General features: G+C 44.7%; 1 protein-coding gene across 1 annotated transcript; it reads left to right on the top strand.

The window, feature by feature from the left end:
* The first annotated feature begins 735 nt into the window (after nt 1–735).
* On the top strand, nt 736–2,075 carry LOC123398268 (protein FLOWERING LOCUS T-like). The gene is made up of 4 exons (XM_045092756.1): nt 736–1,012; nt 1,145–1,206; nt 1,385–1,425; nt 1,586–2,075. The coding sequence occupies exons 1-4, from the start codon at nt 806–808 to the stop codon at nt 1,810–1,812; spliced, it is 537 nt and encodes a 178-aa protein (XP_044948691.1). The 5' UTR covers nt 736–805; the 3' UTR covers nt 1,813–2,075.
* Nucleotides 2,076–20,225: the final 18,150 nt, after the last annotated feature.

Genomic DNA, 20,225 nt, shown 5'->3' with positions numbered 1-20,225 from the left:
CTTCAGTGATCTAGCTAGGCAGCTGATAAAATCAAACAGGCTCTACCATTTCACCGGTCGACAATGCTAGCTTAGCACGTAGTCATTAGAAATCAATTGTGCAGTAAAATAGTGCAGGGTTGTAGAAGAGCATGCCAGGATCATACTTCAAAAAGGAATATATGGGGATATAGATTTTGTTGCTTTCGTAATTCACTTGTTGAACTCATGTTGTTCTCAACAAGTACACCACCATATCTGATATCTGCTTTGCCTCCGCATCCACTTTACGGGGAGAATCCAATACCATGACTGGATTCACCTAGTAATAAGAGAGAAAAGAGAGAAGAAGAAAGAAAAAAAACAGAAGGGAAAACGATGGTGTCCAGGCCATTGCTGCCGGGGTATCGAACGTGCCTGAAAACTAAGTAAGTATATAGTTACCTGTGAGTTGTCATCACATTGGGGTCAAAGAGCTTTCTAAGGCGTCAGCACTTCCTTTCTCTGTCTTCCTGCTACTTGTACACTGCATCCGTAGCCGGAGTTGGCATGGTAACCTCAAGATTTTATTCACTCCGAAATGGTCTCTCCACTCGGTATATGTCTGTCTATGCCCAAAGGATTAGGATGGATCTTTAAAGAAAGTTTATATTCCAGTGCAAGAGACTCCGGAGGACAAGGAATCGTATCATATCCATTTCAAGTATATAAATACGTAGCTCGCCGCTCCATAGTCCATATTCCATACCGCTGCAAACTCTCTCTCTCACTGCCATGCAAATTTGAGCTTAGTTAGCTAGTGGCAGATCTTGGGATCGAGCCGGCGATGAGCACGTCGAGGAATCCGCTGGTCGTCGGGAACATCGTCGGAGACATCATCGACCACTTCGATGCTTCGGCGGTGCTGAGGCTGTTCTACAACAGCCGCGAGATGACGAGTGGGTCCGGGCTGAGGCCGTCGCAGGTGGCCACGGAGCCGGCCGTACAGATAGGCGGCTCCCGGGGACGCAATGAAACAGCACTATACACGCTGGTGAGTCACCGGCCGGCCAACTGCATCAATCGATGCTTATCGTCCTTTTCGGAAAAAAAGAAACTGTTGTCGTCGTTGCTGCTCGTGCTCATGCAATGCATGCATGTTACTACTATCATGTTTTGTTACTAGGTGATGGTGGATCCTGATGCACCTAGTCCGAGCAACCCTTCCAAGAGGGAGTACCTCCATTGGTACGTGCTAAGCTCAGCTAGTCAACCTGACTTGTTTCTTTTCCTCCATGCATTTTTTTCCCATGCCAACCTTAATTTTTTGTGTCAGTAATTCAGTATGCATCACACTCTTAACACACACTTGGTGCTTGTTCGTCAAAAATAAATTACTCATGCGTCATTTTTATTTGCTGTGCAGGTTAGTGATGGACATACCGGAGGGAGGTGATGTCAGTCATGGTAAGCGCGCGACTTCGCAGAACCATGGACAAGTTCCATGCAGCTGCTGCCAGCGTCCACTGAGAGGATTGAACATGCATGCATGTGGATTTCGCATTGTTTACGTTGGTTGAATTATGTGTTAATTTTTCTTACTCCGCCGATGGATCGAACGTGTCAGGAACTGAGGTGGTGGCGTACGAGAGCCCGCAGCCCAAGGCGGGGATCCACCGCCTGGCGTTCATCGTGTTCCGGCAGACGGTGAGGCAGGCGATCTACGCGCCGGGGTGGCGCCCCAACTTCAACACCAGGGATTTCGCGGCGTGCTACTGCCTTGGCGCGCCGGTCGCCGCCGCCTACTTCAACTGCCAGAGGGAGGGCGGCTGCGGTGGCCGGAGGTGCAGCTGAAGCTCACGGCGCCAAGGCTGTGTCCAGGTGTCGTCCATCATTGACAAACGACAGCAGGACCCAGTTTGACCTAATTATTGAAGGCAAAGAAAGTATGACATACACACGTTACAACTTAGTATAAGTATGCATGCAGACATGCATGCGAGGGCATTGTGAGACTACGTGCGATTGCCCAAGATAGAATATGGTGTATTTGTATTTGTGTGTTATATTGAGCTTATCAACATGATAAGTACTAAGAAGCACTAGTTTCTTTAATATTTGCGGTACACTGAGATGACCTTCGCACACACAAAAGTGTTGCATATATCTCATATCTTGTACTATATCATAATAAAATATTTTCCTCAACATGCAACAATTTCACCTCGGCGTTCAACATGACGTGGGAAAATGACCACCACAACTTTCCATTATGGTATTTATACCTTACTATATAAAATGTCTATGTATACAATTGATGCATATACGCCTATCACTACATGAATCAGCTTTTTTGCCGTCTGCCATAGCGGAGGGCAAAAGGCCACTCCATGGATGGCAAAGCCCTTTGCCGTCCGTCGAAAGACGACAAAATTTCTACGGCTGCTTGCGTTGGTAAAGGGTCTTCTTTGCCGTCTGCCGACAGGCAACAGACGGCAAAGGGCTTTGCCATCTGTCTGTCATGACAAGCAGACGGCAAAGTATTTAGACGGTAGCCGACACACACCTACTTCGTTAGGTGGCTAACGGAGTATTTGTCGTCTGCCAGGGGCGGACCTTTGCCGTCTGCCAAGCGCCTCCCTTTGCCGTCTACCAAGGGAGGACCTTTGCCGTCTGCCAGATGCCTCCCTTTGTCGTCTGCTGGGGGCAAACCTTTGCCGCCTGCCAGGGGCGGACCTTTGCCGTCTGCCAGGCGCGGACCTTTGCCGTCTGCCAAACGCCTCCCTTTGTCGTCTACCGAGGGCGGACCTTTGACGTCTGCCAAAGGCGTACCTTTGCTGCCTTCCAGGGGCGGACCTTTGCCGTCTACGAGGTGCGGCCCTTTGTCGTTTGCCGTTGGCCCTAGCAGACGGCAAAGTGACCATATGGGTCAGCCGGCTGCCCCATGTTGCACAGGTGGGTGACACGTGGCTCATTTGTTGTCCACTAGACGACGACAAAGCCCTTTGCCGTCCATTGGCACACAGCAAAACGCGTGCATTGCCACTGTTTTGTTTGCTTTTAGTGATTTCCCTGCATTTTAAAAAATACATATATGATATATATAATTTCTAACACCCACATATAGTTTCAAAATACACATATCATATAAGCAGAATATAGGCCATGTATCGAACATCATATAAGGGCAAGACAACAAATAGGCTAGCTTCCAATACATACACATAGTTTCAATCATCATACGTACACATACTTATCTTATCTCCATACATACACATAGTTTCACACTGTTTATCAATACAAATCGAAACAGAAAGTAAGCAGTTCCAGTCCATCAATGTTGGCTTCCATGAATGCCATCTTCCATGAAGTGAATCAAATCTGCAAAATGAGAATAAGAAAGTTAGAATAATAAGAAGAATAAAACTACTAGAAGAAGAAAAAGAAGAAGAAGAAGAAGAAAACTAGAAGAAGAAGAAGAAGAAGAAGAAGAGGAAAACTAGAAGAAGAAGGACAAGGAGAAGAAGAAGAAGAAGAAGAACAAGAACAAGAACAAGAACAAGAACAAGAACAAGAACAAGAAGAACAATAATAAGAAGGACAAAAAGAAGAAGGAGAAGAAGAAGGATAAGATGACTACTTATCTTATTTTGAGCTTATTATGTCATTTTGGAGGAAGATACGCTAACTTATGAGCTAACCAATGTTCTTGTGTTATTTTTGACCTAACTAAGCTAAGTATGTCATAAATGAACCAAATAAGATAATTATGTCATTTTGCAGGATAATTATCTAAGTATGTCATTTTGGATAATAAAACTAGAAGAAGAACAACAAGGAGAAGAAGAAGACTAGAAGAAGGAGGAGGAGGAGGAGGAGGAGAAGGAGAAGAAGGAGGAGAAGGAGAAGAAGGAGGAGAAAAAGAAGAAGGAGAGGATGATTACTTATCTTATTTTGAGCTTATTATGTCATTTTACACGAAGATATGATAAGTTATGAGCTAACCAAGGTCATTGTGCTATTTTTGACCTAACTAAGCTAATTATGTCATAAATGAACAAAATAAGCTAATTATGTCATTTTCGAGAATAATTAGCTAAGTGTGTCATTTTGGACAATAAAACTAGAAGAAGAAGCACAAGAAGAAGGAGAAGAAGAAGACTTGAAGAAGGAGAAAAAGAAGAAGAAGGAGAAGATTATTACTTATCTTATTTTGAGCTTCTTATGTCATTTTGGTGGAAGATACGCTAAGTTATGAGCTAACCAAGGTTCTTGTGCTATTTTTTACCTAACCAAGCTAATTATGTCATAAATGAACTAAATAAGCTAATTATGTCCTTTTGGAGGATAATTAGCTAAGTATGTCATTTTGGAGAATAAAACTAGAAGAAGAAGAAGAAGAAGAAGACTAGAAGAAGAAGAAGAAGAAGAAGGAGAATAAGAAGACTATAAGAATAAGAAGAAGAAGAAGAAGAAGTAGTAGTAGTAGAAGAAGAAAGAGGAGAAGGAGAAGAAGAAGACTAGAAGAAGAAGAAGGATGAGAAGAAGAAAGAGGAGAAGAAGAAGAAGAAGAAGGAGAAGAAGAAGAAAGAGGAGAAGAAGGAGAAGGAGGAGAAGAAGGAAATGAATAAGAATGAGGAGAAGAAGAATAAGGGGGAGGATAAGGAGAAGAAGGAGGAGGAGAAAAAGAAGAAGGAGAAGAAGAAGGAGAAGATGATTACTTATCTCATTTTGAGCTTCTTATGTCATTTTGTAGAAAGATATGCTAAGTTATGAGCTAACCAAGGTTCTTATGCTATTTTTGACCTAACTAAGCTAATTATGTCATAAATGAACTAAATAAGCTAATTATGTCATTTTGGAGGATAATTAGCTAAGTATGTCATTTTGGAGAATAAAACTAGAAGAAGGAGGAGAAGAAGAAGAAGACTAGAAGAAGAAGAAGAAGAAGAAGAAGAAGGAGAAGGAGAAGGAGAAGAAGAAGGAGGAGGATAAGAATAAGAAGGAGAAGAAGGAAGAGAAGGAGAATAATAAGGAGAAGAAAAAGAAGAAGATGGAGAAGATGATTACTTATCTTATTTTGAGCTTATTATGTCATTTTGCGGGAAGGTACGCTAAGCTATGAGCTAACCAAGGTTCATGTGCTATTTTAACCTAACTAAGCTAATTATGTCATAAATGAACCAAATAAGCTAATTATGTCATTTTGGAGGATCATTATCTAAGTATGTCATTTTGGATAATAAAACTAGAAGAAGAAGAAGGAGAAGGAGAAGAAGAAGAAGACTAGAAGAAGAAGAAGAAGAAGAAGAAGAAGGAGAAGAAGAAGGAGCAGGAGAAGAAGGAGAAGGAGGAGGAGGAGAAGAAGAAGGATGAGAAAAAAAGAAGAAGGGGAATAAGAAGGAGAAGATGATTACTTATCTTATTTTGAACTTATTATGTCATTTTGGAGGAAGATACACTAAGTTATGAGCTAACCAAGGTTCTCATGCTATTTTTAACATAGCTAAGCTAACTATGTCGTAAATGAACTAAATAAGCTAATTATGTCATTTTGGAAGATAATTAGCTAAGTATGTCATTTTGGAGAATAAAACTAGAAGAAGAAGAAGAAGAAGAAGAAGAAGAAGAAGAAGAAGAAGAAGAAGAAGAAGAAGAAGAAGACTAGAAGAAGAAGAAGAAGGATAAGGAGAAGAAGAAGGGGAATAAGAAGGAGGAGGAGAAGAAGAAGGAGAAGAAGGAGGATAAGGAGGAGAAGGAGGAGGAGAAAAAGAAGAATGAGAATAAGAAGGAGAATATGGTTGCTTATCTTATTTTGAGCTTATTATGTCATTTTGGAGGAAGATACGCTAAGTTCTGAGCTAACCAAGGTTCTTGTGCTATTTTTGACCTAACTAAGGTAATTATGTCGTAAATGAACTAAATAATCTAATTATGTCATTTTGGAGGATAATTAGCTAAGTATGTAATTTTGGAGAATAAAATTAGAAGAAGAAGAAAAGAAGAAGAAGGAGAAGAAGAAGACTAGAAGAAGAAGAAGAAGAAGACGGAGAAGGAGAAGAAGAAGGAGAAGAAGAAAAAGGAGGAGAAGGAGAAGGAGGAGGAGAAAACGTGAAGAAGGAGAAGAAGATTACTTATCTTATTTTGTGCTTATTATGGCATTTTGGAGGAAGATACGCTAAGTTATGAGCTAACCAAAGTTCTTGTGCTATTTTTGACCTAACTAAGTTAATTATGTGATTATGTCATAAATAAACTAAAGAAGCTAATTATGTCAGTTTGGAGGATAATTAGCTGAGTATGTCTTTCTTGGGGAAAATAAGGTAAGTATGTGGGAGAACACTAGGGAAAAGTTACCATCGTCGTCATCAAGGATGTGAATCATGCGGGTTGCTAGGGGCGGGTTCACTTGGAGAAGGTTGCCTTGGAGAAGGGTTGTGTGATGTGGCTCGGGAGTTATACTGCACCAAAGATATTTTGCAATGTCTTGTTAACATGATGACACTCAAATATTTATACTAGTAACTAATGACCATTGAAATGAAAGTCATTGTTCCAACCCCAGAAATGCCCGGGATCGGCGGAGGGATCTAACCATTTTAGAGGCACATAGACTGCACATTTTGTTTTTGTTAGAGCATATATCTTTGTATGTGGTTTTGGTAATTTATGACAATCCCTATGGACTATTTGTTGCCTTATGTTATATATGAAGGATTTGTCCATAGGCACTTCTTGAAGTCCATCTGTTGGTTTCAAGGATTTTATATGATGACCAAGGTGGTATTCAAGGTGTTATGCAAAGAATGGTCACAATGACACAAGGTTGATCAAGACTAAGACAAAGAGTAAATCAAGTTGATCAACACACAAGCGTACAAGATGTAATGATAGGGATCAAGTGATCTCATGGTATGGTAAGCATTGTCCATAATGCTTTTGTGTAGTAACCCATGGTCTTCGTGACAATTATATGTGAGGTTATATGCATTTACATGGGTTTGCGTCAAGAGGAAGATCTCATTCAACCCATGAAGGATGACATCAAGTGGTGATCATCATAAAGATTGTGTTGTGCAAGTTCAAGTTGACCATCACGAAGATATCATGCTTGAAGCTTGTTGTCCATTGTGGTGGCAATGGACTTGTGAAGATGTGCTGAAGAGTGGCTCACCCATTCTGAATATGGGGGAGCAATCAACTAGTCTTCATCAAGCCAACACAATCAAGAAAGGTGGTCCATCTTGAGGAAGTCAAGATCATCATCATCTAGCTCAAGTGGACTAGGTGCAAGGTATATGTTTGCCCTTGATAGATTTTTTCTATTTTAGTATAGATTGTCGTACTGTGAAGGGGGGATCTCAAGTGAGTAGCTTGATTGTATCGTTCATTGAGAGCTCTAACCATTTGCATCCTTGCATCATATTTCTTTGTTCTTGTTTGGTGTTTCTCTTTATGAGTTTTAGAGCTTATGGTCATCTTTATGACATGCTCGAGTTCATCGAAAACGGAGTTCGTGTGCATCTTCTTTGATGTTTTTGATGTTCGAGTTTTTTCCAGTTTTTCATTCATAGAGGTTTTACATCTCTATATCATTGGCATTTTTCATAACTGCTTGAGTTTGCTCAATTCGGAGCTCATTTGCAAAAGTTATGGCATTTCTAGTATTTCCTTTTTTCTTCCAGTGGTTGTACTGCTGCCTAGGGCGGTTGTACCACCTACACCCTAGGCAGTTGAACCGGCACAACACCGGTCCACAACCGGCCATGGTTCTGTTGTGATGTGGTGGTTGGGTGATGGTGGCCCGGTTGTACCACTATATTAAGTATAGCCGATACAATTGGTGTTCCTCCCGGTTGTACCGCGTGGGACTTAGCCGTGCCCAACAGCTGTGGTGAGTGGAACCGCTGGCCAACCTTCTGTTGTGGTACGATTGTTGGGTGGTAGCTGGGCGGTTGTACCGCTAAAATATGCAGCCCGGTTGTATCGCCCTGGCAACCGGTTGAATCGCTGTCGTGTAAAAATGGTTGTAACTGTTAGTTTTGTGGGGGCCTATTTAAGGAGGTATTCTTCCCCAATAGTTCCCCATCCTTCTAGCTCGTGTTTGCCCCCATTGCTGACCCTCTTAGAGCTTGCTAACTCTCAGTCCCTCCAATAATCTTTCTGGTTCTAGAGGGAAAAGAGAGAGGAGATCTAGATCCACATCTCCACCAATCACTTTCTCCTCTATGTGAGGTAACCCCTTGGATCTTGATCTTGGAGTTCTTTGAGATCCTTGTTCTTCCTCTCATATTCCTCCATAACTTTTGTTGTTGTGGAGGGATTTGAGTGTGAGGGACTTGACCACTTAGTGTGTTCTTGCCAATGCATTAGTTGCGTCGGTTTGAGTTCTCCACGGTGATACGTGGAAGTGAAGTTTGAGAAGCTTGTTACCCTTGGGTACTTGGTACCCTAGATATTGTTCTTCGTGGATGCTTTGGCGTCCTAGAAGATTGGTGATTTGGTGGTGCCTCATAGCTCAATCATTGTGGTGTAAAGCTCCGGGCAAGGGTCGGGGTCTCCATTTAAATTGTAGAGAATGCCTCGAGCAATTGAGGTCATCACGGAGCCATAGTCCATTGTGGTGAAGATTCATGGTGTCGTTGGGAGCCTCCAATTAAGTTTCGGAGATTTGCCCAACCTTGTTTGTACGGGTTCGGTGACCGTCCTCAAGGGTCCCTTAGTGGAATCACGACATATTGCGTTGTGTGAGGGTGTGAGGAGATTACGGTGGCCTTAGTGGCGTCTTGGGGAGCATTGTACATCCACACCGCTCCAATCGGAGATTAGAATCCGCGATAGCCATATTCGTGCTAGATCGTCCTCTCTGCGTGCCTCGGTTTTCTCTTACCCGAGCCTTTTACTTATGCAATTTACTTTGTGATAGCCATATTGTTTCTTGTTATATATCTTGTTATCACTTAGTTGTTTATCTTGCTTAGCATAAGTTGTTGGTGCACATAGGCGAGTGTGGGGACCCCGACTTACAAGTCGAGATCGTCAAATGATCATGCTCAGTGATCCCAGAGATCAATGCTCCGAACACACAGATACTGAAATAATAAGAGTCTTACATCCAAGTACCGAATTATTACATCACATGACTGAATGGTCAAGTTCACAAGGTTGGTCCTAAGGCCAAATCATACTGATAAAACTAATAGCGGAAAACATAGGGGCTAAGCGGGTGCCCATGCCATCAAGCCTACACCGAAAGGCATTCTGACTCGGAAGCGTCCTAGTTCGCAGGGGCGTCTCCAAAGACGTACTCATCTCCAAACTCTGGTCCCTCCATGTCTGGTCAATAACATAACTAGTGGCATGCCAATGAGTACTTTGAATGTAGTCGCAAACAACATATGACATGAACAATGAAAGTGAAGGATAACAATAACATGCATCTTTGGTGGAATTCATCATGATGGAATGATCATGAATATGCATCAAGTTAAAGAATTACTTTTGAAGAACAGGTTACAGATATCAATATATCTGACGAGGGCTGAACCATCCGGGTTCACCCAATATGCCAAGTCACCAAACTTGGTCATATCGTTTCTTCCGTAATAACTCACTTTTAGCACCACTCACACACACTTGGTTTATGTGGAAATAACTGGACGTGGTTTAAGGAGCACTACCCAACTGTCCTTGACCGTGGACACGGCTATTCGAATAGTTTTACACTTTGCAGAGGTAGTACGTTGGACCCACGAGATCCGGGAAACTTCCGTGTCATCCACGACTCGCGGTATATTTCATACCCGAGGTAAGTACCCGATCAATGTTTTTCCCCTGACGATACTAGACAAAGAGGTCCAATCGATTGGTACCCAGCCCACATGTTGTACGTCTTACGAGCACCAACTCTAGACAGTATCAACGATGCCGGGACCAACGGTGTGCCTGGAACTCATAAAAATGGCATAGTCGTCCTACCTGGCACGACCCCATCACGAGAGTGACCACACATTACTCCCGCCACTAGTAATGTGGCTCTTTGCTAGCACCGACCAGAGTAATCAACATAGCCCCATCCCATAAGGGGTAACGTGGTCGTACTGGTAAGGTTGGGACGGTCGACACATCATAAATCTAATCCCATTTCCGAAACCATACTCACTCAAAATACCCGGTGCACCACTTCACCAAAAGTGGCCACCTAACTCATCATCACCCTCGGGCATTAGTGGCACCCGACAGGGTTTTCATGAACTCTTGGATTTAAGACAACATGCTCATGCTATTTATTCTAGCATTACTTGTCAACATAATACTAGCATGATCCTCAAAAGGGGTAGGATCAAGCTCAATGCAAGTGCTCCGGAGGAGCCATCGGTAACATCACATTAAATGCTTTAACGGCACTTATGATCATATGCAATGGAAATACTTGCTATTTAACATGCAATATAACATATGCTCATGTTGGAATTATGCCCTAGAGGCAATAATAAATATAGTTATTATTATAATTCATGTATCAAGATAATCGTTTATTATCCATGCTATAATTGTATTGAATGAAGACTTATATACATGTGTGGATACATAGACAAAACACTGTCCCTAGCAAGCCTCTAGTTGGCTAGCCAGTTGATCAAAGATAGTCCGGGTCTTCTGACTATGTACAAGGTGTTGTTGCTTGATAACTGGATCACGTCATTAGGAGAATCACGTGATGGACTAGACCCAAACTAACAGACATAGCATGTTGATCGTGTCATTTTGCTGCCACTGTTTTCTGCGTGTCAAGTATTTGTTCCTATGACCATGAGATTATATAACTCACTAACACCGGAGGAATGCTTTATGTGTATCAAACGTCGCAACGTAACTGGGTGACTATAAAGATGCTCTATAGGTATCTCCGAAGGTGTTCGTTGAGTTAGTATGGATCGAGACTAGGATTTGTCACTCCGTGTGACGGAGAGGTATCTTGGGGCCCACTCGGTAATACAACATCACACACAACCTTGCAAGCAATGCAACTTAGTGTAAGTTGCGGGATCTTGTATTACGGAACGAGTAAAGAGACTTGCCGGTAAACGAGATTGAAATAGGTATGCGGATACTGACGATCGAATCTCGGGCAAGTAACATACCGAAGGCCAAAGGGAATGACATACAGGATTATATGAATCCCTAGCAATGAGGTTCAAACGATAAGATCTTCGTAGAATATGTGGGATCCAATATGGGCATCCAGGTCCCTCTATTGGATATTGACCGAGGAGTCACTCGGGTCATGTCTACATAGTTCTCGAACCCGCAGGGTCTGCACACTTAAGGTTCGACGTTGTTTTATGCGTATTTGAGTTATATGGTTGGTTACCGAATGTTATTCGGAGTCCTGGATGAGATCACGAACGTCACGAGGGTTTCCGGAATGGTCCGGAAACGAAGATTGATATATAGGATGACCTCATTTGATTACTGGAAGGTTTTCGGAGTTACCGGGAATGTACCGGGAATGACGAATGGGTTCCGGGTGTTCACCGGGGGGGCAGCCCACCCCGGGGAAGCCCATAGGCCTTGGGGGTGGCGCACCAGCCCTTGGTGGGCTGGTGGGACAGGCCAAGAAGGCCCTATGCGCCATAGATAGAAAATCAAATAGAAAAGAAAAAAAAGGAGGTGGGAAAGGAGAGAAGGACTCCACCTTCCAATCCTAGTTGGACTAGGATTGGAGGAGGACTCCTCCTTCCTTGGTGGCGCAGCCCTTGGGGCTCCTTGAGCCTCAAGGCAAGCCTCCCCTCCCCTCCTCCTATATATCTGGAGCTATTAGGGCTGATTTGAGACAACTTTTGCCACGACAGCCCGACCACATACCTCCACGGTTTTACCTCTAGATCGCGTTTCTGCGGAGCTCGGACGGAGCCCTGCTGAGATTAGATCACCACAAACCTCCGGAGCGCCGTCACACTGCCGGAGAACTCATCTACCTCTCCGTCTCTCTTGCTGGATCAAGAAGGCCGAGATCATCGTCGATCTGTACGTGTGCTGAACGCGGAGGTGCCGTCCGTTCGGCACTAGATCGTGGGACGGATCGCGGGACGGTTCGTGGGACGGTTCGCGGGGCAGATCGAGGGACGTGAGGACGTTCCACTACATCAACCGCGTTCACTAACGCTTCTGCTGTGCGATCTACAAGGGTACGTAGATCGGAAATCCCCTCTCGTAGATGGACATCACCATGATAGGTCTTCGTGCGCGTAAGAAAATTTTTGTTTCCCATGCGACGTTCCCCAACAGCTCAGTCATGGTCGAAGGGCTGCTTCCCTTGGTCTGCTAGGTATCCGGGGTCTTCGAGGTCTTCCGCTCCGATTCCCTCGTCATACGGATTTTCTATCGTCGTAAAAAGAATAAATAAGAAATAGCTCACTCAAAAACATATCAGAAAGTTATTTCAAAAATGTTCTATATTACTGATAAATCTAAATTGTTACTTTGAAAAATATTTGCATGTGTTTCTAATGAAGGAACATTTTTAAAATCAACCAAACAGAAGCAAAACTATTCCAATTTAGTCCTTTTTATTATTGTAAAACAAAATAGTTGTTGAAAAATTCATCAATTGGTCTCATTAAATACTACACATTTTTAGAAGGATAACAGTGGAAAAATTATATTTTTACACTAGTTAAATATTTTTAGAAAAATCTTAGAAATCAGATTTTAAAAATAAAAGAAAATGGGCTAAGTACCTGGCCTGGCTTGGCCCGGAACTAGGCCGACCCAAGGCCAGCCGACACCCTGCCCAGGCGCGCGCGCCGCCATGTTTGAACCTGACATGCGGGGCCCTGCGGTCAGGGGCTGCGGGAAGCGCGGGGGAGGAGGCTGGGCCACCGACAGGTGGGGCACACCTGTGGGGCTCGTCTCCTACCTCTGGCCAGAGAGGAGGAGGAGCACGCCGGCGAGGCTGCCGACGTTCTCAAGCCCTAACAAGGACAGGAATGGGTTCGGCATGACGCCGCCTACCTGTTGGTGGTCTCGAGCACCGGGGCTCTGCTGGCTTGCTGGGGTAGCTAGGGAGGTACTAGTGGTCGTGGTGAAGCTATCTGAGGGGTGCATGAGCGAGGGGGAGGGCTATAAATAGGCCCGCAACGGTGAGCCGATTCGGGAGCGCCGGTGACTCACCGTGGCGCGCATGGGGGTGCAGGGAGGAGCTGGGGTCGAAACCATGGTCTCAGGACATGGTTTTGGACTACCAAAACCATCTGCAACAGAGGGAGAGAGAGGAGTCGAGCATCCGTGGCCGCGCAACCTTGGCCGGTTCTGGTGCGCGTAGGCACGCGTCGCACGAGCTCTAGGACGGGAGAGGAGGGCCCCTGAGGGTTGCTTGACGCAGAGGGGTTGTTAGGGAAGAGGTTGAACACCTCGGGGAGGCTGGAACTGGCCGAGAGCGTCGCCCCCACATCGGTGGCTTCCTGTAGCGCGCCGAGAGCGCAGTTTTGGCATGCCACGGCATGCTGGTGCGCTCTGAGGCACTTTGGACGTGTCTAGCATGTCGTGGCACTGGCTGGGAGTGAGGCTAGCCATTTGGGTCTCGTGGGAGCTTCGGATGATCAAGGGAGACAAGAAATATTGGTGCTGTCAGCCTTGAACTGAAGCTTAGATTGGGGGTTTTGGCATTTCCACTTTGAACCAAAGAGGGGCCAGTTGACTAGGGTTAGGCATAGATACTTGCCACCTAATCTATGAGTTTGGAGCAAAGGGGTTAGGTTTAGCTATGGCTAAGAGGGCTTTTTCCCATCTGTCAGAAGGTGCTTGACAGTGGTTTGAGGGGGTTGCACCCCTCCACTGGTGCTGCAACTTAACAGGTTTGGGTTTGGTGCTAAAACATGAGGTTTCACCGAGTTTGAGCTCCATTGGACAAGTTTAGCTTTGTAAACTTGAACACCACTATTTGACCAGATCTGTCCCTTCCAAAGAGAGTGTGAGTAAATTTAGTCCCACAAATCCCATTTTTGGTGTGGAACTCTCATTTGAGGTATTAGGCACTCCTGCAAAGTTTCAGCACCAAAGGACAAACTTTGCTACGTAGAGTTTCTCTAACTCCAATCTGGACAGAAGGGGCTTGAGGGTTATTTGGGGTCCTTAATCACCTTGGCTCAAGGTGATTCTTTATGTGGACACCAAACATGGCTTAGGGATACCACTGGAATTTTCGAGGATTTTATTCAGAATATTTCCTTTGGAAATATTTCAAAAGGTCAAAACAGACAGAAATGGTTTTCAGGGTTTTACTCAAATAATTATAACAAAAATAGGGGTTTAAAATCCTATGTATGGAAAATATATGTCCTTCTGATCATCTCCAAATTTAATCAGATTTTTCTAAGACTGAAAAGTATTTTTCCATGTAGGAATACCAAATCTGGCCTCAGAAATGGACATGTAAACAAATTAGGAAAGCAATTCTAAAAATAATTATTTTGGGGGTTTGGGGTTATAAAAATAAATTAAAATCAGACCGCCAACTTTGGGTAGAAGCAAATCTTGCCATCAAGGGCAAGTAGTGCAACTCAAAGTAGGGTTTTCAACTTAACCAGAAATAAGAATATGGTTTTTGGAAACAACTCAATATTGAAAATGGGGTTTTTATCTTCACATGATCAATCACACAAGTATATAATGACAATCATGGCACTCACTTCATTAGTTTGAAAAAGTTTTAACAAGCTCAGATTTTTTGCATTACAAAGAAAGTGTAGTAAAAACAGGGTGTGACAGACCTATCCCCTTACAAGAATCTCGTCCCCGAGATTCCTAAGCTAGGTGCTAAAAAGGTCCGGAAACTTAGATCGGAGATAGTCTTCACGCTCCCATGTTGCTTGAGCTTCGGTATGGTTGCTCCACTGAACCTTGAAATACTTGATGGTGCGGCTTCTGGTGCAATGCTCAGCTTCATCCAGAATGCGGATCGGCTTCTCACGGTAGGTGAGATCCGGCTCAAGGTCGATGGCTAGATGGTCAATGTCCTTGTAAGGATCGGAATGGTTTGGTGCTTGAAGACACTTCCGGAGCTGTGACATGTGAAAGACGTTGTGCACACCCAAAAGTTCCGGAGGTAGTTCTAACTGATAAGCAACTTCTCCACGCCTTGTCGTGATCTTAAAAGGTCCAATGAACCTTGGAGCGAGTTTCCCTTTAACATGGAAACGCTTGGTTCCCTTGAGAGGTGTGACACGGAGGTACACCTCGTCTCCGGGAATGAACTCCACATCCGTGCGGCGAGAATCTGCATAGCTCTTTTGCCATGATTTGGCTGCCTTTAGATTCTCTCGAACAACTTGCACCTTCTCTTATGCCCTGTGCAAAACTTCCGGCCCAAAAATCAGCCCTTCTCCGGTTTCGGACCAGTTGAGCGGGGTGCGGCAGTTTCGTCCATACAACACTTCAAATGGGGCCATTTGGAGACTGGACTGGTAGCTGTTGTTGTATGAAAACTCAGCGAACGGCAGACAGTCTTCCCATTTGGCACCATGTGCCAAGACACAAGCGCGGAGCATATCTTCGAGTATCTGATTCACTCTTTCTGTTTGTCCGCACGTTTGCCGGTGGAAAGCGGTGCTGAAACAGAGCTTGGTTCCGAGGGCTTCTTGAAACTACTTCCAAAATCTTGAGGTGAACTGCGTGCCTCGGTCACATACAATCTCCTTGGGAACTCCATGAAGGCTCATGATACAATGGATATATAGACTAGCCAATTGGTTTCCATCGTACGTAGTGTTGACCGGAATGAAATGGGCCACCTTAGTCAGGTGATCGACAATGACCCATATGGAGTTGTGCCCTTTGCTGGACCTGGGCAATCCAGTGATGAAATCCAAGCCGACTTTGTCCCACTTCCATTCTGGCACTTGGAGTGGTTGTAGCAATCCAGCGGGTCGCTGATGCTCAGCTTTGACTCGCTGGCATACGTCGCACTTGGCAACGTAAGGTGCTATTTCCCTCTTCATGCCGTGCCACCAGAATCTTTCTCGGAGATATTGATACATCTTGGTACCTCCGGGGTGAATAGAGTAGGGCGTATCATGTGCTTCCTGTAGGATCAAGTCCTTGAGTTCAGCCTTGTTGGGTACGCATATACGTTTCCCAAACCACACTACTCCTTATTCATCCACCGAGAATCCTGGGGCCTTGCCTTCTTGGATCTTCTTCTTGATGCCTTCAATGCTCTTATGGCCCTTCTGGGCCTCCTTGATGTCATCCTCCAGCGTTGGTTTGACTTCGAGGAGCTAGGAATCCTGATTCTACTAGCTCCAATCCGAAGTTCTCCAATTCCTCATACAAGGCAGATTGCCTTTCCTTGAGCATGACGTTCAAGGTGGTGGTCTTCCGGCTTAAGGCATCAGCCACTACATTGGCCTTACCGGGGTGATATTGAATGCTGAGGTTGTAGTCTTTGATTGACTCCAACCATCTTCGTTGCCTCATATTCAATTCCTTTTGGGTGAATATATCCTTCAGACTTTTGTGGTCAGTGTATATTTCACATCGCTTCCCCAGAAGGTAATGTCGCCATGTCTTCAGGGCATGCACTAGTGCTGCCAATTCGAGATCATGAGTGGCATAGTTCTCCTCATGCGGGCGCAGTTGTCGTGACAGATACGCCACAACTCTGCCATCCTACATTAGAACCCCACTGAGCCCGGTCCTGGAGGCATCACAATATATCACAAACTCCTTGCTGATATCTGGAGTGGCCAATACTGGGGCGGTGGTTAGTCTCTTCTTCAATTCTTGGAAGCTTGCTTCACACTCCGGCGTCCATTCGAACTTCTTGCCTTTCTTCAAGAGCTGAGTCATAGGTCGAGCGATGCGGGAGAATCCTTCTACGAACTTGCGGTAATATCCCGTGAGTCCGAGGAAGCTCCTGACTTCCTTCACATCAATTGGTGAGTCCTAGTTGGTTACCGTAGTAATCTTGGAGGGATCAACTCCCAATCCACTTGTTGTCATGGTATGACCCAAGAATCCAACTTCGTTCAGCCAAAATTGGCACTTGCTGAACTTGGCATAAAGTCGGTGCTCTCGGAGCTTCTCCAACACTAACCTCAAGTGTTGCTCATGCTCTTCTTCGGACTTGGAAAAGATTAATATGTCATCGATGAATACGACGACAAACTTGTCCAAGTATTCCATGAAGACCTTGTTCATGAGGTACATGGAGTAACCTGGGGCATTAGTCAGTCCAAAAGACATGACGGTGCATTCATACAGACCGTATCGGGTCACGAACGTAGTCTTGGGTATGTCTTCAGGTCGGATCTTCAATTGGTAATACCCAGATCGGAGATCGATCTTGGAGAATACCTTAGCTCCATTTAGCTGATCAAACAAGTCTCCAATCTTGGGGAGTGGATACTTGTTCTTGAACGTGACCTCACTGAGAGAATGGTAATGGACGCAGAGTCTGATGGTTCCATCCTTCTTGGACACGAAGATAATATGTTATCCCCAAGGTGACACACTCAGACGAATAAACCCTTTCCTGAGTTGCTCATCAAGCTGCTTCTTAAACTCCGCTAGCTCTTCGGATCCCATCCTGTAAGGATTCTTATAGATAGGCCTCGATCTGGGCATGAGCTCAATGATGAACTCGATGTCTCGGTTAGGAGGCATCCCTAGTAGCTCATTAGGAAATACATCCGGGTACTCATAGACTATTGGCACTCGATCGAGCTCTACCTCTGACAGGCTGTTAACCCGTTGTACTTGAGCGGGTACTGGCTCAGAGACATACTTGACTTTGACCCCTTGGTCGCTTGTCATGGTAATGGCCCTGTTGGCACAGTCCAAGATGCTTTGATGATTGGCCAACCAATCCATGCCGAGAATTACTTCTAGGCCTTGTGACTTAAGCACAATGAGATCCGCTGAGAAGCTTGTCCCATTGATAACTATCCCGACCTTCCTACATCCTAGGTTGGTCCTCAATACTACTCCCGGGGTTTGAATTGCCATTTGCCCGCGAAGAAGGGTAGGTTTTAAACCACATTTTTTCGCAAATCTTTGTGTAACAAAAGAATGTGAAGCACCACAATCAAACAATATTGTTGCTGGGGTAGAGTTGACGAGGAATGTACCCAGAATGCAGTTCGGGTCTTCCTGCGCCTCTTCTGCGAAAATATGATTAATCTGCCCCTTGCTGTGATACTGCTGATTGCGGGGAGCCTGATTCCTGCCTGGTGCTCCTTGTCCTGGATTTGGCGCATTGGGGCGTGGTGCGTCGGGCTTCTTATTGGGACACTTCCTAGAACAGTGCCATGTTTGTCCACATCCAAAACAGGTAACTTGTGCGGGAAGATTGGATTGACAACCCCTTTGTAGCGTTGGGTGCAAGTTTGCTGTTTTTGCGTAGGTACTTTGGAGACTTGCCTTGATACTCCTACTGGATTGATACCTTGGTTCTCAAACTGAGGGAAATACTTACTGCTACTGTGCTGCATCACCCTTTCCTCTTCAAGGGAAAAACCAACGCAAGCTCAAGAGGTAGCAGCCACTGAAAATAAGCGCCTTGCTGCTTTCACTTTGCACAGACAAGGGGAAACGGAATGGAGCTCCATTGAAGCGAATGAAAGGCGGTGCAAAAGAACAAATGTGAACGTGCTAATTCCACCCTAACCTTTCCGAAGTGGACCCCCTCTTAATAGCATGGCTTTCCTATGAGTCAAATCCACCAACAAGAAACGTAGAAAGCAACCGTCTTCGATAGACTCCGAGTGGCATTGAATCGTCTTATGCCTAGACATGAATTATGTGAAATGCTCAATGCACACGATTAGTCCGCACAAGCATTGTCATCAATCACCAAAACCACTTAGGAAGAAATATGCCCTAACAATCTCCACTTTTTGATGGACTGATGACAATACAAGATTTGCACAAAAGGATATAAAAATAACATAAGCAAACCCAAAATCTATAAAATATAGACAGGCTCCCCCTAGATGTGTGCATACTAGAGAAATGCTATGGACTGCAAGGCACACAACCTAGGAACAGCATTCCCCCTAAATTTTATAAACGAGGCATTCCTTGCAACAAACTCATTAACACTAAGCATGGAAGCAAGGCATAGCATGTGAGCATGAAGATAAGGGCACATAATAAATAGACTCACAAGCTACTAACATACTGGACAATATTGGGACAATAATGAGAGAAGAGTGACATCATATGTCTCACACCACATGATAGAATAAGTCTCCTGGTCTCACACACAAAAAAGCAAAGCAGCAACGAGGTTCAATGAACAGGTAGACAAGGAAAATGGAAAAGCTCGCAAATCCTACACTCTCTCCCCCTTTGGCCTCGAGACACCAAAAAGGCAGAGAGGACACGTAAGACACAGGTGGTAGCTCCTACTACAGAGATATCAACCATCGAACTCCTCATCAGACTCATCCCATTGAAAGTTCTTCTTCTGCATCCAAGCAGCTTCAGGAGTGATGTTCTTCTCAGACCCACTTGAGATGTTCTCGCCAAACTTCCTCAGAATCAGCTTGTCGCGCAACGACTCTCCTTCCGAGCAACATGGGTCATATATTGCCCCTTAGCCTACATGCAAAATAGACTCTTCATCTTGTCCTTAAGCTTCTTGGCCCAAGATAGCTCAACAGAGGAAGGCTCATACGTCTCATGATTTCCCTCATCCTCAGCCTCATCCTCATCAAAATCCACGTTGGCGGCATCACGCTTAGTGGTAGTGTTCGCCCACTTGTCCTTTTGACGCAGCCGAATGGGCTCATGGCGGATCCAGTCGGGAGCCTGAAAAACCACATCTGGAAAGGTCAGCGACCACCTCTCTCGGATCAAGTAGAACAAGTAAGGTCGATAGATGGGGACCTTATGGTGAAACACAGCCGACTGAAGCTTACTCCACATGACATGAGACACATCAAGCGGTCCAGGAGCATGAACCCGCCCTTTCTCACACATGAGAAGCATATCCACCAGATAGGAATGCACCTGGTCCTTGTTGCCCATACGAGGAAAGAGAGTGTTGCAAAAGATTATGTGCATGACATCAAGAAATGGGTTGAGCACAGGAGATTGTTCACTAGTTGGAGAAACCTTCTCAATAAGGTATGGCATCAGCTTTTCCTTGGGGGCAGCATTTTGGTTCTCGTGCGGGTGCAAACCAACTGGCTTCTCAAGCCCCTCATCACGAATGTGCAAAAGATCCATGAACTCCTTCCGAGTAGCAGACAACCTCTCAT

Source organism: Hordeum vulgare, chromosome 5H (assembly GCF_904849725.1).
Source record: "Hordeum vulgare subsp. vulgare chromosome 5H, MorexV3_pseudomolecules_assembly, whole genome shotgun sequence".
NCBI classification, from domain to species: Eukaryota; Viridiplantae; Streptophyta; class Magnoliopsida; order Poales; family Poaceae; genus Hordeum; species Hordeum vulgare.
The sequence above is the reverse complement of the archived record's forward strand: the minus strand, read 5'-3'. Positions and strand labels throughout refer to the sequence as shown.

Excerpts from the sequence above, each read along its gene's own strand:
- LOC123398268 (XM_045092756.1), top strand. The coding sequence starts at position 806 with ATGAGCACGTCGAGGAATCCGCTGGTCGTCGGGAACATCGTCGGAGAC. Across the intron at positions 1,013-1,144 it reads AAACAGCACTATACACGCTG|GTGATGGTGGATCCTGATGC; the intron begins GTGAGTCACCGG and ends TTTTGTTACTAG. Across the intron at positions 1,426-1,585 it reads GGGAGGTGATGTCAGTCATG|GAACTGAGGTGGTGGCGTAC; the intron begins GTAAGCGCGCGA and ends CGAACGTGTCAG.